The 17861-nt window shown below is 32.6% G+C and overlaps 1 protein-coding gene and 1 long non-coding RNA gene across 4 annotated transcripts in view; one reads left to right on the forward strand and one right to left on the reverse strand.

The window, feature by feature from the left end:
• The window catches only part of LOC132701001 (cadherin-89D), a 267876-nt gene that overhangs the window by 85148 nt on the left and 164867 nt on the right, over positions 1 to 17861 (reverse strand). For all 3 annotated transcript variants that reach the window (XM_060668612.1, XM_060668611.1, XM_060668610.1), the window contains exons 9-11: positions 17575 to 17820; positions 13214 to 13433; positions 8120 to 8368 (exon numbers count right to left, since the gene is read on the reverse strand). In XM_060668612.1, the coding sequence (XP_060524595.1) occupies positions 8120 to 8368; positions 13214 to 13433; positions 17575 to 17820 (715 nt within the window). The remainder of the gene's footprint in view (positions 1 to 8119; positions 8369 to 13213; positions 13434 to 17574; positions 17821 to 17861) is intronic.
• Positions 10654 to 11590, forward strand: LOC132701003 (uncharacterized). Its single transcript, XR_009618708.1, has 3 exons — positions 10654 to 10794; positions 11373 to 11412; positions 11472 to 11590. It is a non-coding gene; the product is annotated as an uncharacterized LOC132701003 (long non-coding RNA).

Below are 17861 nucleotides of genomic sequence, written 5' to 3' on the forward strand. Positions count from 1 at the left end.
CCTTCACCAAAATTAACCATACTCCGTAATGCAAATTGAAAAAAATGAACGTCCAAAAACGCACCAACAAACTACCACTTTACATAAAAAGTGTTTATGGGGAAGTAAAGAAAACGAGCCGAACTGTTTACATTATTTTCTCCCAATAGAATACATAACAATCGTTATAACGCAAGAAAGTTCGGACAAGAAAAACATCTTCCTCTCGCTTTCGTTCCGAATTAACCGCAAGTTCAACTTCTTAATTTTCTCGGTAATATCCTGAATTGGCAGAACGGTCTAGTCAGGAAACGCACAAACGGATGTAACCGGGAAAATCGGAAGCGCACGAAAAACGCCCCATTGGCAAAGGTCAATTTCCCTTTTAGAAACTCTGCTTAATGTCTTATATGGTGAAATGGTTCGTAAATTTTTACGATATTTATTGAGGCGCGCTGGGAAATTTGCTCGGTTAAAATTTCCAAAAAATTGCCATTCAGCGATCAGAATTTTATGTCGAATCTTCACGGATTTTTCACAAAGCTCTTTCGCACGTATTTTTAGGATTTTTTTTTAACATAGATACTTCCACAGGTTATTGTTATGCTATCTTCAAGGCCTCCACCTGTTAGCAGCATTGGTTGTCCAACCTATTCTTCAGCGATATTGCTTTGATGTTAAAACCATTTCAGGGAAAGCGGACAGTTTCGGACGTAATTTATTTCACTTCGTTAAAGAAAAATGGTTAGTTCCGACGCAGAATCCCTATTTACTGAAGTTTACTGAAACTCTCAACACTATTTCAAATATATTCAAATCATAGGATCAGGAATGAAATCTTCTCATATTAATTAATTAAAAAATGTTTAGAGCTTGTAACGCTCCAATTTAACAACAAGTATCAGGATGAGCTATGGTTTTGCCGCTATCACCAGTCATGACAAATATATTCACGGACGCTTTTGAGAGGAAAGCACACTTTCTATCTAAAACTAAAACTATGGCTAGGTTCATATCGCATTTATTATTTGAACTTGGTCAAGGATCCCTCCAAGTTTTTCTTAACCATTTAAAATCGATACAACCTAGCATACGTTTTAATATTGAATTAAAAACTACTAATAAACCCCAATTTTAAAATATTTTTTACTAGAAAATCATAACCTAAATGATCATTCAGTTTACATAATGCATTTTCATATCACTATCCGGCCCAAAAATCATCATCTCTTGTTTACAGAGTCGTTAAACTATCTGCCGTTCTTCTCTCTAATAATTTCTACATTAGAGACATTAAGCATTTGGCATCTGCGGATGAAATATATCAACTAGGCTAAAAAACCTGAAACACTTGCCGAACCATGAAACCAGATAACAAATTTTATTCGACCACAGTAAAATTCTCCCATATAATCAATTAATCATCAATCAGAATCTATACAAATCTCTAAACAAACAAAGATTCTCAACCGCGACTCAGGTTCTTACCTTTCACCAATATGGGAGTCAGTCATCCTAGATAATGTTCAAGGTTCTCGTTTAGTTCCACCTACATCCAATAGTATATTGGCAAGCACAGAAAAGAATGCAAACCAGTTTCAGTCTAAAAAAGCCTATACAAAGATAGATTCATTTTTTATTAACTTGTATGTAGCGATCCCTACAACCAAATGGTAAGTCAAGATCAAATTTGAATTTTTCATTTCCCGTATTAAAAGAAAATCCACAATTTTCCATAAATTTCTTGAGAGAGAAACAAACACAAAAATGAATTTCTCACACTTTTCGTTTCAAAAACCCTTGGAGACACGCTCAAGAACCCTTGAATGTGAAATATATCATATTTCACCATTTTTCAAGAAACTTCCACAGGCTACCGAGATTTTTCCAAAGAAACTTTCAAAGGCTACTGTAATACTATCTTCTGTCTATCGTCCTATCTTCTAAAACCTTAAATAAAAAATGCTTGTCTAGAAAAATGTTTTCTTGTAACTATCAAATTTATGAATAAGCATTCGAAACAGCTATGAGATCTCCATTATTACCAGTCATCGTGAATATACTTAGGGTAGCTTTTGCGGAAAAAGCCCTAGACAAAAATGATGGATATCTTCCGTTGCTGATACTTTGGTTATTTAATCTCTATATACCCCAATATACTTCTTACCATTGAATTAGAAAATAATGATAATCTATCATCCTCAGATATTCTTATCAATAGAAAATCAGACCTACCCTGTTTACAGACTACACAAATATACAAAACTAAAATTCTTGCATATAATAAATTCTTCTAACAAAGAAAAATCCGAGAATATACAGAAATCTCTAATCCACCAAACAATCTTCTTAACCGCCACTCAGGTCTTTACCTGTCACCAATCTTCCGAGACAATAGTCAAAACCCTTATTTAGCTCCGCCAAAACAAATATAAAAAGATACAAAGTAGAATGCGAGCCAGCTTCGGTTCAGCTGTGAAGAAGCCAATCGAATAATTGGTGAAACGTCAGCGATTTTGATTTATAAACAACCAATGCACGATGAATCCAGAAAATTTGTAAATAGCATAGTTGACCATGTCGCTAATTCAAAAAAAAAATGCATTGACCAATATGACATTTGCTCTCTATTTCAGCTAACTGTAGAGCTTTTAGGTTTAATTTCTAATTCTATTTCAGCTAACTGTGGAGGTTTTAGGTTTACGAAATCTGATTACGTCATTATGGCCCTAATAACTTTATAATTAGATTGAAACACTGCTGATAACATCGATTTACAATAAAGTTTAATGGACAATAACATATTTTAGTGTACTATATGACGCTCAATCATTATATTATTAGGATACTAATTTTTTCCAGCATACACCGGTCGTATACTAAATAATCGTTTAACGAGGCTGTTAATGTAGGGATGAGATCCTAACCCAAACGCAGTTAAGCAGGAAAAAACAGACTACGTCGCCTATCATTTGCTACAATGGCAGAAAATGAAAACAAAAAAGAAAAAAACATGGGCCAATCGAATCGAGAGTATTAGATATCTCTTCATAATCCGCCAGTTCTCTTAACATTTTTATTTTATGAGATAGGAAAAAAGTTTTTATATTAAATTTTTTTTGGAATTTACTTGTACATTTTAAGTTTGAAACTAAATATTCTCAAGAAACCTTGCAAAATAAATTGTACACATGCTATATTTTTGAAAAAATACAATTTTACACAAAAAAGAAAAACTTTTTTTTTATTTTTTGGTTTTGCTCGTATTAATTTCAAAAAATTAAGAAAAAATGATAAAGCTTTCATATAAAAAATGTTTTTCTATCTCTTTAAATAAATAAAATAGGTAGGCGGGTTTTCTGTAGTTCGGATCTCTCGATATTTACGTGGCAGTAGTGCTTTCCAAGACGGTTAGTTTTGAGGGTGTAAACCAAATTTATTTATTAAATTTTTTAATTGTTATAAAAATTGCTGATAAAGTAAGTTACAGTCCACAAAAACGTCAAAGTCATCGGTAGCTGAGGGAAATAGCTTCAATCAACTAACAACAAACTTTTTGTGTTCGTAAACAATAATTTCTGTTTCATCATGACTGTTCGTGACCTCTGTGTGATCTGACCAGAAAACTGGATTAGCATTTTGTCAATTTCTACGCAATTGCAACTATTCAACGAACACATTCAGCAATAGATGGCACCACCACCTTGCTAATCCTTAATTGCGGAATTGATCCCAATGCATAATCAGTGTCAAAATTCCATTGGTTCGTCGCGGTCTATGTAAATTAAGCAAATTTTATAACTAAACCAAGCCAAACCAACTTTTATTAATCTGCGCATAAGAACTTGCATCCAACAAAACAATGTTTCAGATTTCTGGAAGATACATTTCGTCGCTGCAATGCGGATTTTAGCGTACAGAGGCATTGACAGAGAGACTTGGAAATTGTTTTATACTGGGGGTTCCAGTTAGGGCAACATATAAGGTATTGAGTAAATAGAAGGTCGTGGAAATTTGAAAAAAATATTCAAGTAAATCAATCAGCAGAAAATGCTTCAAATTATTTTCAATAATTGTTGTCCTGAATTAAAAAAAAACTATGTTGGCATAATTGCAGTGAGTACTTCACATTTTTCATAAATGTACTTAGCTCTATCTCTGCAAGAAAAGTAGTCGGGCGCATTCTTACATTTTCTTAAATAAAATAAAAGAACTTAACCAAATAAAATGCTGACTTATTATTTAGGATTCCAAAAATTATTTACGACTAAAAATAAAATGTTATAATTTATCTTTATTACATTTTTAACAATGATTTCGAATGGCACAAAATCACAGCATACGTTTTCATTTATTTGGAATTACCACACATTCAGCAATTAATGAATAGGTTTGGTCAGCCAATCAAATGTTGTCGTTGTGGCTGTTGTTACAGACTAATCAATTCTATTAATTATTAAATCATTTAAGTAGTAATCAGCATCTTTTCCGTCCCTTAGTCCCTTATTCTCTGCACTGGATTACGATGAGTTTAAATAAAACAATTTTAATGCAATAAACATTTACCAAATTTAAACTAATTAGAACGATATGCAATCAAGAATCTTTTACAAGCATCAAATAACGGCATGGAAGATTTTCAGTCATTTTGTTTTATGCTTTTGCTGCGGGACTGGTAAAAATTTTTAATTTTACGCGCATTTTGCAATTGCAAATTATATGGGATTCAATAACTCCCAATTTTTGTATTAGTCGCTTTAACAAAAACAAAGGTGCTTGGTCTATAGTAACTGAAATTAAAAGGAAAAAAATAACTTTTATACAATTTTAATTAACGTTGCACCAAATTTGTTTAGAGAATTGGAAAATGTACCTTTTAGTTTGAATCTTACATTTCATCAAATCGCAATAGTTCTACAGCCAGTGGATGAAAAAGAAATTTGCTAAAAAATTAAACAATAAGTTTGATTGTAGGTATATTTCGACTAGTCTCATAAAGTTTGTATTGCCAATGTTACTGAAACCATTGGTGTATGGTATGGCACATGGTGTAATAAACAACTAGCTAAACTTTGGATTATTTTAAGATCAACTTAAACATGAACTGGTTGTCCCTATCTTTTAAAAAGCTCATCACAACGACATGCAAAATTATTGCCCAATAAGTCTGCCTGCATCGTTCTCTAAAATTTTCGAAAGAGTGATCAATAATTTAATAAATAATATACAACATGGACACTTTACAAACACATCAATTGGAACTGCTTTACTTACCTTTGTAAAACATACACTTGATTTTTAAAAAAATTGTGAAAAGTCCTACATATACATGGAATAAGAGGAGTGGCTTTAAGATGGGTGGAATCATAATTAAAAAAAAAGCAGCAAGTTGTAATTGGCAAGAGTGAAAATCGGATACAATCAGAGAGCAAATATATTGCAGCAGTTATACCGTAGGGCAGTGTATAAGGCCCATATTATTTCTTTTGTATACTAACAAAATTGCAGGATTTTTTGCATTTGGTCAATATTGTAAAATAACTAACTAAGCCGAAGATACCAATGTTTTAATTTTAAATAAAGATAAAAAAAAGTTAGTTTTTAATAAGGTTAAGACTGCAACAACGTTTAGAGCAAATTTAAAAAACTGTGATATTGTTTTAAGCAATTGGACAATATTTTTGATAATATTTTTGGACAGCACTTCATCGTGGGAAAATAATGTTAATAAAATAGTAGATAAATTAAAAAACGCTTTATCGCGTAAATTTTAAGTCTCATATGAAATACGGTTTTAAAGAAACTTCCACAGGCTACTGTAATGCTTTTTACAAAACTTCTGGATTCCTCCTGCGTCGGTTTTTGCTTAGTCGAAATTGCTGACGTTTCGCCAATCATCCTGTTGGCTTCTTCAGAGCTTGACTGAAACTGCTTCAGTCAAGTTCTTCAGTCTGTCAGAAGCTAACAGGATGATTGGCGAAACATCAGCAATTTCGACTAAGCAAAAACCGACACAGGAGGAATCCAGAAGATACGGTCTTGTTATGTATGGAAATTGCAGAGACACAACTATACTTCAGTCAAATTTTCGAAAGTCATGTAGGGGAAAATAAATTTTTATTTTAGCTGTAATCTTCATAGTGTTCGTTTTTAAAAACAGCATTTTTTTTTTAAACAGTAAGTTTCAGGAAGTTTATAGTACAAGAACCATGTATTACAGATCCCAGGCACAGACTATGAGTGTGAAGAGTGCGTATTATCATTACGTCAAGTTTTTTAATAGTTAATAATGTTAAAGAGAACAATTTTTAATTTACTCATACAAATAGAGCCATATAGCGTAGAAGAATACTATAAGTTTATTTAAAACAAATAAAATAACCACTAAAAATGTATGTATTGAAATAAACAGGATTTATTAATGTTATCATAAATGTAAAAAAAGTAAAAGTAAGATTGATAATATCATTTTATTCTAATTATCTGGCATCCTAAATAATAAATTAGCCTTTTGTTTGGTAAATTCGAAATAATCGGACATTAATTACTCTCGAATTAATACCGCCGTTAATAATATAAACAGTGACCTACGTGCTCTCAGTGATATTTATATTAAGCATGGTCTGTTACTTAACGAAAATAATTTTTGGTAAAGATAAAGGAAAAATAATTAGTCTAGAGGCTGACAAAATTTACTTAATGACCTTCTCTTACGACCGGTTGCCGAATGCGAAAATCTGGGTCTGCATTTGGATAATAATCTGCGTTTTTAAGGTCACGTAGCTTCATTGATCCAGAAATCGTTTTACAAGCTTCGGATTCTCTACTGTAATAAAGATATTCTGGACACATCAATTAAGTTAAAACTTACCGTTTCCTTAATTCTCTCCACAATTTCATACTGTATGGTAGTTTACTGGCCTGCCCTATTTCAAAAGGACAAGGTTAGTCTTCAGCGTCTTCAGAATGCCTGTCTCGGATTTTCATACAATAATCGTAAATTTGATCATATATCTACTAGCCTAGAGGATTCTCGCTGGCTAATATTAGACGAACATTTTAAGTCGCAGCTTTTAGTCTTAATAAAAAAATGATATCTCTCCAACGTCCGACGTATCTTTCTCACAAACTTACTGGTGGATCAGATATTCATTCGGTTAATACTCGCCATAGGGGGCTGTTTACCGTTCCCAAACGTACTTCAGCACAGTTTCAGCGCAGTTTCACGTACAATGCTATCAAGGCTTACAACAAACTCCCTCTCCAACTGAGATCAATCACCTCACTAACTTCATTCAAACAAAAACTTAAGCAATGTATCATAATAAAGGCCGATCATAAAACTAGTAACTATCAAATTGTATATATGTATTCCTTTTTTGAATTCACTCTAGCAGTGTCTACCATTTTGAATGAATATCTACATAATTGATATGCTATATTTTATTTTATAAATTGTGTCATATACTCGTTTTGAGGGGCTTGCATGAGACCAACTATGTTGGATGCCGCCCTCACAGTTATATATTTTTGTAAGATACCTCCGTCGAAACCGAATAAAGGCCCTTTATTATTATTATTATTATTATTATTATTATTATTATTATTATTATAACAAGCCGTGCCAGAAAATTTAAAATTTTGTGATTCATGTCAGGAAAGTAAGCAGTCACAGTAGCGTCACGATTGATAGCCTAGGAAAACCCCTTTTTAACTTCAAATTCATTCAAACGCGTTAAGCTCTTTGGAGGTATTTAGAGACAGAGCAAACACCAATGGAACAAAAAATCTCAGCTTGCTAATAGTAAGCACTTAACTTTATGGTTATCCTTAAAAATTTGTATAGAAACCGAGTTTTAAAATTGAAGATAGCAATTATGCCTTCTGGTACCCATATCAAAAACTTGAAACTAATTAGAATGCCCGTTTCCCTAAAACCATTCCTCGTTGCCCTTCTTGGGACATCAGCTATAACCTTTGTGGGAAACCCCGCCCCAGTTGCTAGAAACTTGGAAACGGATCATAATAATTCCTTTATTGGTTTTTGGAGATTGACAGACAGATGTAAATATTTTGGTTAGTTTCTTACGCGTTTTTCAAGTATAACTGTTAACGTCGGTTTATCATCGCTCCAACTTACCTCTGTGATCTTTAACATCAATTGTGACAACAGCTAAAGAAGTTCGCCTTTCGCTGGGGTTAATGGGTTGATCGGAAGCTTCCACAAAAAGAAGGTGTTTCCCGGGCGCCAGATTATCGGTGGCAACAAATACGGTTCCTCTTTTGGGATCGACGTCGAAAGATTGACTGTTGTTTGGCGCTTTTTGTAAAGCGTACATAACTAAACCATTCCTTCCAAGGTCCGGGTCAATGGCATGGATTTGTCCAACTATAATAAAATACAAATATTTCCAGAATGAATAAAGTAAAATCGCTGTTGGTACTAGACCATGCACTTGAAAACAAACGGTTTAGCTAATATTAAAAAAGTACTTGTGTCTCAAAAAAACAAACAGTTTTTTAAGTAAGCGTAAACCATTTGTAGCACAAGTTTTTTTATTTATATAAATTATCTTGTGAGACAGATAATAAACACGTTTTAAGAAGTATGGTTCATATTCTAGCCCAATCTAAATAAAACAATTCAATTCAATTTCATTTATTGTTTATAAGGAAATAGCAGTATTCCTATAGTCAGAATCTCTAAAGGGTTATGCGTACTTAATCCTACGGCCAATTCTTATAGAACAACTACAAAAAAAATAGATAAAATGTACAAAATAAAATACAAGAAGATTTTGAAAATAAATAAAAATGAAGAAAAAAGTTGTAACCCGATTTGTAAGATATTTTCCTGAAAATCGTTAAGAAGGCAAAAAAATTATTGATTAAAAAGAAATGGGCTAAGTTCTAGAAACAAGAGATATACACCACGGTTCTAGGTGTAAGATTATCCAGTTTTTTCACAGAAAAATTCACATCACATAGTTCTAACTTCGTTATAAAGAGGACATCTAAACGGTACGTAGAATAGAGTTCCAGTTTTGTGGAGATCACATACAATTCAGTCGGTTTATATAACAAACCTTTTAGACTTCAATTTTGTGGAGTTATTATTCATTCCTCTAAGTTGAGCTAGAATGCTGCTTGTGTGAAATGGTAAATTAGAGCTAAGGTAGTGGAGTATAGTGTGTAGTGTCGGCCAATTTTAATTAATTATCGAAATACTGCCTTCGAATTCTATCCGTGCTCATTCTGAGTGACTTCTAAATGCTTATATCCACTCAAGTTGCAAGAGAACAGAAGAAGGAGATTTCAACAGTATTAAAAAACGTCTAAAGAAGTTAGAGTGGGTTTTCAATAATATATCAGCAATTGACAATTGTGCTAATAAAAACCCGTATTGACGCTTTCTACGAAATAAGTTTGGATTTATAGAACGTACTAAGAAGCAGGACCTCTGCACCGTGAGGCTCTCTCTCTCAGAAGATTCTTCCCTAAAAAACGAAGCAGTAAAATTAACTCCCAAAACTACTTCAGCAGGGTTGTTATTTTAGATAAAGCTCCTCCCGGGATGATTTGGACCACCTCGCCTTAAGGAAATGATTTTGGTTTTTAAGACATTAACTAATAATTTGTATAAGTAAATGTATGTGTCAAGAGCTTATAATAATAAGTTGGTGGTGTCGATTGACAGACTATTCGCACTGTGTCCCTTAAAGAAGTCAAAAATGTCTGCCAGAAATATTAAAAAAAAGATATGGACTCAAGGACTTTCATTGATTGTAATATTAGACTTCAATCGAGAGGCATTCTAATGAAGCATAAAAAAAATCTTGTGTCAGCTCAAGGGTGCTTTACCTTTAAGTAAGATATAAGAAAAAAGCTAACTAAGTTGTAAAAGCCAGTTTTGTGAAGACACTTCTCTTCTCGCTTCTCTAAACAAAAACTGTGATATATTTCCTAGCTATTTTAAAAGTATCAGAGTAGTTAGCACAGAACCACAACAGTTTGTTCAAATAGAAAAAATTCACAAGAAAGTAACTAAAGATAAAATTAAACAACTTCATCCCAAAAAAGGTCGAGGATTTCCTCTCTTGTTTTGTCCAATTTTGGCAACCCCAATTCATATTACTTTAACGCAATGTCTTCAAAAACATATATTTCCAGACATTCAGATCAATATTAATTGTCTGTTAAATTTGATGAGAGCTTTTTTTTTAAACTCGAATCAACCTGGAATAAAAACCAACGTGATTTCTTTAAAAAAATATACGTGAGTTGTAATATTCATTACCAAAAATATTTGACAAATTAATAGTGCGCGGGGCTTGGTTCCCTCTTTGGTGGTGTAAATAAAACTATTTAGGTGGTAGAATTCAAATTGTCGCTATTAATCATTAATAACCAACAGTTGAAAGTGTGCAGTATTAGATGTGCTCCAGTGTTCACAATTGGGTCCATTGCTCTTTTTTTCTATTTTGGCAATTGCTTATTACATGCTAATTTTTCAATCTTTCCAAGCTCATTTGAATAGATTAAATTCATACTGTTACAACTATAAATTGTTTTAAAACTATGAAAATGCTTGTTCATTATTTTGTTGCTAGGAAAACAACAACATTTAATTTAAAACCGAATAACGTTCATCCAAAATGTGTCAAGAGTGTCAGAGAAACCGATAGAATGCTAGAATCTACATAAAGGATTACCTAGGATTTTAATTAATAATATTAACAATTTATTTATGTTGAATAATACAAATATTAACATTGCATAAAATGTTCAATAAAAACGTCGATTGAGCAGTTTCAGGTAAGAAAGTTTGGCCCATTGTTCTCTTTCGCAAGCAATCTAAACTAAACTTTTCTCATCATGTCGATATTTTAGTTGTCCCATTTCACTTATAGCTCGCCTTTCGAAAGAGGAGACGCATGTGATTATAATTTCTTTTTAACAATTTTCCCGATCACTGACAGGTATCGGGCGTTAATTATTTGTCATCCGCTTGGCCCTTTTCAACACCGCGCAAATAATTAATTAAAAATAATTTATCGCATTTGTTTAAATCGTCCGTTATGCTTAGAATCTGGTCCACTCTTTCGAACCCGAAATGAGATAAATATACTCAGGTGCAAAAAAAAGCGCCAATCAAAATTTGGGTAATATTTAAAGAATCACAACTTTTTTAGTCGTTATATTGGGTTAACTGAATAGTTGCATCATGCACCTTCATTTTAAAACACCCGGCGGTTTTTTTTTAAACTTTAATTTTCTGTTCTGGATCGTTAACTACAAGCCAATCACGTTATACCTTTCCATGTAATTGGCGATAATGAAAAAAAAAATGCACTGTTGAAATCCACAAAATGAACTGACCAGCATGTTTTCAGCCTGATTTCAACCCCATAGAGTATGTGTGGAATATGCCAGGTAAGTCAATGACCGTGAAGTAGCTTCTAGAATGGTTGATGAGCTCCATTGAACCCTAGGAGGAATGGCAAAGTATTCCTCAAGACCCTTATTCGTAAATGAATTGACAGCGGTGGCAATACAAAATATTAGGCTAGGTTTGTTGTAAAAAAAGGGTTTCATTACGTTAGTCAAGTTGAAGTTGATTTGGTTTGTTAAAAAATAAATACATTTCTTTAAAGATTGTTGTGTGTTTATTTTGCTCTTAAAAATGAAACACAAACAATAGGATAAGAATGGTTCTTGACAAATGTTTTTTAACAAAATGATAACGTCATTATTCCGCAGGATGATTTAATGATTAATTATTTTATATGAAATTTTCTAAAAAATTTATTACAATTAGCTTAAATATGTTCTTCAAATTTTAGCAAAAATTTCATTGTTGCGTTATTCTTGCACCTGAGCGTACAGTGTGGTCGTAATTGGAATGTTATAACAGGAAAATGCTACTATTGAACGAGACAGAGCAAAATCGACTTACATGTAAAGGATTCGAGCGAGATGTAGTTCAGGTATATCTAGCTAAAACACTAAAATTACTACCACCCTGTCGATAGATTGTATGCGACTTTTGTTTAGTTTTTGTTCAACTCTCTGATTATGAAATCCATCAATACCTATCATTGTTTGAAAAATATGAACTATGAAAATTGACTATGAATTTATGGTATATGATTTGTCAATTATTATTAATTATAATTATAATTAACATTTTTAGATATATAATTTAAGGATTTTGCTAATACTAAGAAATATTAAATTAATTTTTCAAATAAACTTTCACAGGTTACTGTAATAGTTTTTATAAAAATTCTGGATTCCTCCTGCGTCGGTTTTTGTTGACTCCAACTAGATAACGTTTCGCCAATCATCCTGTTGGCTTCTTCAGAGCTTGACTGAAACTGGCTCTCATTTTACTCTGTACCGGCTTTTATATTGTTTGAGAGGGGCGAATAGAAAATCAGACCTAACTTTGGGTCATTGTGTTTACAGAAAACCAACCTACATACACAGACCGATACCTTAATGCATTGTCACATCACCATCCGGTCCAAAAATCATCGGTTATCAACTCTCTTATTTACAGAGCCTTAAAACTATCTCAGTCCTAGTCATTGAACCCAGAATTACCTCTGCTCTTCTCTCTAATAATTTCCACATTAAAGATAATAAGCGTTCTATCAAAAAATACACTTTACCACAACCTTCCACTAACAATGAAATGGAAAGCAATCCTACACTTGCCACTGTGGTCCTTCCTTACATTCAAAACATCACTGACCACATATCAAAAGTTCTAAAGAAATATAACGTCAAAACCAGATTTACCACTTGTTGCAAAACCTCTCAACATCTTCGATCTGTCAAGGACAAAATTCCATTTGAGATGCCAGGAGTTTACAGCATTCCATGCATATGCGGAGAAGAATACGTTAGCTAGTTCGAGTCAACAAAAACCGACGCAGCAGGAAACCAGAAATTTCATAAAAAATAAATATTTAATTGTTACTTTTAGCTTAGCGTAGAATTAGTGATTTTTATTGTTCATTTATACTATAATTTAAAAAAGTGCTGCTACTATTACTACTACTACCACCAAAAGACTTATGGAAATTGAAATGCAATAAAATAACATAACTAAAAATTTATTTTAGACCAATATTATTAAAACTTTTATTTGAAGAACTTTGCTATTTAGGAAAAAAACAATTTTTAAAAACGAAAATGTTACAATTCCATCATAAATTTGATGGCGTACCTGAATCTCCTTTCCTCGCTTCAGTGGTAATCACAAAGTCATAGAGGTTTGTTGGAATGAACGTCGGATTATTGTCATTAGCGTCCAGTAATGTAACCTCAACCATGACTGAGGAAGCTCCCACTTTATTCGACACAACACTCGGAACTTTCTCCTTCGCATGAACCCGCATACTAATGGTGGACCTTTTCTCCCTATCTAAAATGGTCTGATCTCTCACCTGCAACAAATATTTCGTTGTTTATTTTTTACTTATTAACGTTTATCAGGAGGTTAAAGAGTCGACGAATTAAGGTCATCCATTTCCACGTCAATTTAAAATCCAAAATAAGGAAAAGGAAGACATGAAGAATTCTATTAAATAAATCGGAAAATGTTCTTTTTCCAAGTTTTCTTGTTGGACAGTTCCTAATTATCATTTAATGTCGATTTTCCTTTTTATCTTGACATTAAGTGAAAGCTGGAATTTTATATGCCTACATTAAATATTTCCGAAGGTTGATACAAGGGCGATGTATTATTATAATATATAACTAGTCCATTTAGCTTTTGTCGTTTCTTATCTGAAAATTGAATAATTTTCAACGAGCAATTAATTTTATTAGGGATACGAGTCTACAGTAATAACAATTTACAATTCAGATTATCTTCTTATACTCTATCATCTGAGTTAATTCATTCGTTCGTTGGCATTCTTGTTTACAGTCATTAATTCATTGTGCTACTATGATTTTCTGTGGGAAAGCTGATCCACTTTGGATTCTTTAATTACATTTTGCTTTGTTCAAATAATCTCGATATACTTGCCGTTTTGGGAAATCCGCAATATTAAAATCAGCGGCAATATCAGTAAAATATTTGTGTATCACACGGTAGCCATAGTTATTTGATTTCTATCTGCGATCGCTGCTGGTAAATTGAAGAATCCATTCATTTTTTCAGACATTGGGTTAAATATGGGTAAACATGGGCACACGAAATCTATAGCACCTTTTTAAATATTTGAAATACTTTGAGATTATTAGTACAATTCTTTTATATTCTTAAATTTTCTTTCTCAGAGACACCAGAGATAGAGTATATTGGGGCCTATTCTGTTCTCAATTTATACAGCTGACTCCTCAAATTTTGTAAATCTGATCAATACGCCGATGATACTCAGTTATATTTATCTTTTGTTGCTAGTGAAGCTTTAAATGATTCTACTAAAATAAATTTGGATTCAAAAACAATTACGGAGGTGTCTGTGGCTCAAGATAATCCGCAGGTCAGTAACAGTCAAGTAGCTGAGTTATCCACCGTTAGTCGCACAAATAGAAAACACAAATACCATACGAAACTACACCAAGAACTTCTAGTCCGGGATTTTGGACAAAAAGTAAACTTCTGCACAGTTATAAATGAAGCAATTGAGGCCGATCCGATCATTAGTATTTAATATTATTTATTTTTTGAATAAATTGCAAATTTGGCGGTTATTTTCACCAAAATTGTTAATAACGTTCTGTTGCTTTATTTATGAATCAAACAAACTTCTCTCTCTCATGTTCATTTTTTGATCATAACAGAGCCCTATTGACTAAAAGTTTTGCCATGGCCAAGTAATATTATAGAAATAAGGGTAAATTCTTCATAAAAGTTGTAGGTTTTTGTAAGACCATTTACAAAAAATACTAATATGGATGGTGGGCCATTTAAGAACATCGAGACTTTTTCAATTTAAAATGATTCAACTATATTCGATGTAGCACCGTGTAACATCTAATTGAAATTCCGTTGCATATATATTTTACTTTATCTTGAAATAATGCTAATATTACATAAGAGTTTTCTGCTTTCAAAAATGATGGCGCTATCGTAATTTTTGTGCAAGTGTGAAAACTAGTATTTTTTTACAAAAAGTAAAATATTAGGTTTAGGTAGGTACGTATGTATGTAGGTATTAATAATAGGAACGTTGAAGAATTTCATCACGAATTCAAAACAAAATTTAAAATGATAAGTTTTATTCACATTGCTTTCTTGAGCCACCCTGTATTCTTTAAAATAATTTTAAATTGTGCATCCCAGCAAAATTTACAATTTTTACATTTACTATTTTCTCATTACTTTTGACTCACCCTGCACTGCACTGAGACTGAAACTTGTGATTGGATGAATAACTGACCCATCTAATCCATTTTACGGTTTTGACTCTGGTTTTTTGAACATGCATTTATTGAAAAATAAAAATCCAAAACTAGCAAAATTCATAGAAAAAGATTAGTGCCAGCATAAGTAAAGCTTAACTTTAACGTAATTAATTTAATAATTGTGGACTGGATTGGAATTGGAATATTGTTGGTGCAACTACCACAGTCCAGCCGGCCCGTAATTCAATTGGTTGACGTGGATGCTTTGTTCAAAGCACTTGAAAATTTGGACATGTAGAAAGTAAATTGATTAAGATTTCCTTTGGAATGAAAAAATAGTCGGTTGAGGCATTTGAATATCAAAAAGCACAACAAATATCTTAATTATATCATGTCCTAATTTTGGGCATATCACATTGCTATTCGAACTGACCACATTTTTTTAAATAAATAGATTTTCAGCATTTTTAGTGTCAATCTAATCGTGGATGATTCTTGACCATGACATCTCTCTGCTGCGTTAAGACTGTGCGTTATAATAAAATTATGTAGAATAGATCGGGTATTCTTAACACGGAATTTTATTTCTAGGTAAGTGGCATTTTTTTCAAGGGCATTGTCTGCGGATCTAGGTGTGTCAATAGGGATTCCATTAACTTTAATTCCTATTTGCGAGCTTTTAAGATGTTTTTAAAGGTATAGTGAGAGTAAAAATTGAATAATAAATGTGTCAATATGCAGCCTTTTGTCGATTTTGACGTAATCCGTTATCTCTCCCTGGGCTCTGTTTGGTTCTAAGAAAGGTTTTTTAATTATTTATATATCTCGGTGGTCTAGTCTTCTCTTGTTAAGCACTTTGATAAATTTTTGATGTTTGACTTTATGCAAAGCCTTCTCGAAGTCATCAAAAAAAACAATTTTCTTTAGTTATCTTTTTTGTATATTTTCATTGCTTCTAGTCAGTATTACATTTTAGTTTTTCAGGAAGCGATTTTAGAAAACATTTTTCAATAGATGCTGAAATTAATTGTGGTTTTTGTAGCTCAATTATCACATCAGCAATCAAATGTTACTAAATTTTTTCGTTGTAAAGGTTTTTAATAATTTAGCAATATTTAGGGGAATAGAAATTTTCTTTTGAATGAGAGTAATGATACGATTATACAGTGAACGGCAAAAATATGGAAAAATTTCATTTAAATATCAGGTATTGTCTGTATTGGATGCTGATTGGATTATTTGTACTCCAATACCTACAATTTTTTTATTTACAGTACCATTTACCTTCTAACAAAATCTTATGTTCTCATTAGTTTTTGGATGACCTAGCATATACCCTGTTTGTTTCTATTTTCTGTCAAATTGGCTCACTGGATCTTCTTGTAGCGGGTCTTTTGGATAATATGCGATAAACAAATTCCTAAGTTCTTGAGTTTTCATTTCGTCTCCATATCCAATAAAAATTAAAATTTTAATTCCGTGGGTTTCATTTAGATACGCCATATTCACTTTCTTTGCTGACAACAGTGAGGTAAACGGCATTTGACTCACGAGTTTATTTGACACGAGCTAAGCGCAGCGGAGCGAGTGTTTAATAAACGAGTGACTTAAAAAAATTATTGAACGTGTTGCATACTATGACCGTTAGTTTTTGGGTACATTTTCGCAAAACAATTCAAGATGTGGGAAATATCTCCGAAAACATCCGATTGTTCCCAAACCCGTGCGGTAAAATCGCGGAAATGTCCGAAGTGGCTCAGATCCGTGGGAAACAAAATTGAAGTGGTAAAATGGCGCTTCTCGCACGTTAGATCGGTGTAAAAGTAGACATTTTACAGACGGGAGTAGAAAAATGTAATTGTGACAATTTATACTAGCTATTTACCTGTTCACTTCAAAATTAAATATTTGTTTTTTATTGCTCATAAAAATAAGAGATAGGTAATAGAATTCGTAAATGAATTTGGAAAAATAGTGTTCCCGCCCTGTATATTTTGATGATTGATGCCTATAAGCATTTTTTTTTAAATTCAATATCTGATTTTTTAATGCATTTTTTCCATATTTTTGCCATCCCTCTATAGAAACAAATGTTGCCAGTTGGAGTTACAACGAAATATAGACTATTAAGAATTTCAATGAACATAAAAAATTTACACAATATTGAAGAAAACCGAACAAAATTATGAGATTTTGAGATTATGAAATAATTTTATACAAAGTTCTTACCGTCATCCATCCTGTTCGTGAGTCTAAAGTGAAGGCACCGCTTTTATCATCCAATTGATATGAAAACTCAGCATTATCGCCTTGATCCTGGTCAGTGGCAATAATTTGCAGAACACTGAAACCATTTGGTAAGTTCTCCACGATGCTGATGTTGTAGAAGTCAACTTCGAATTCAGGCAAGTTATCGTTCAAGTCTATTACTTCTACTTCGACCCGGGCTACTCCCGCTTTAAGAGGATTGTCCACCTACATCGAAATAAACAGGTTCAGACTAGTAGCTTCAATTA

The sequence above is a fragment of the Cylas formicarius genome, unplaced genomic scaffold, assembly GCF_029955315.1.
Source record: "Cylas formicarius isolate icCylForm1 unplaced genomic scaffold, icCylForm1.1 PGA_scaffold_4__25_contigs__length_36172078, whole genome shotgun sequence".
NCBI lineage: Eukaryota > Metazoa > Arthropoda > Insecta > Coleoptera > Brentidae > Cylas > Cylas formicarius.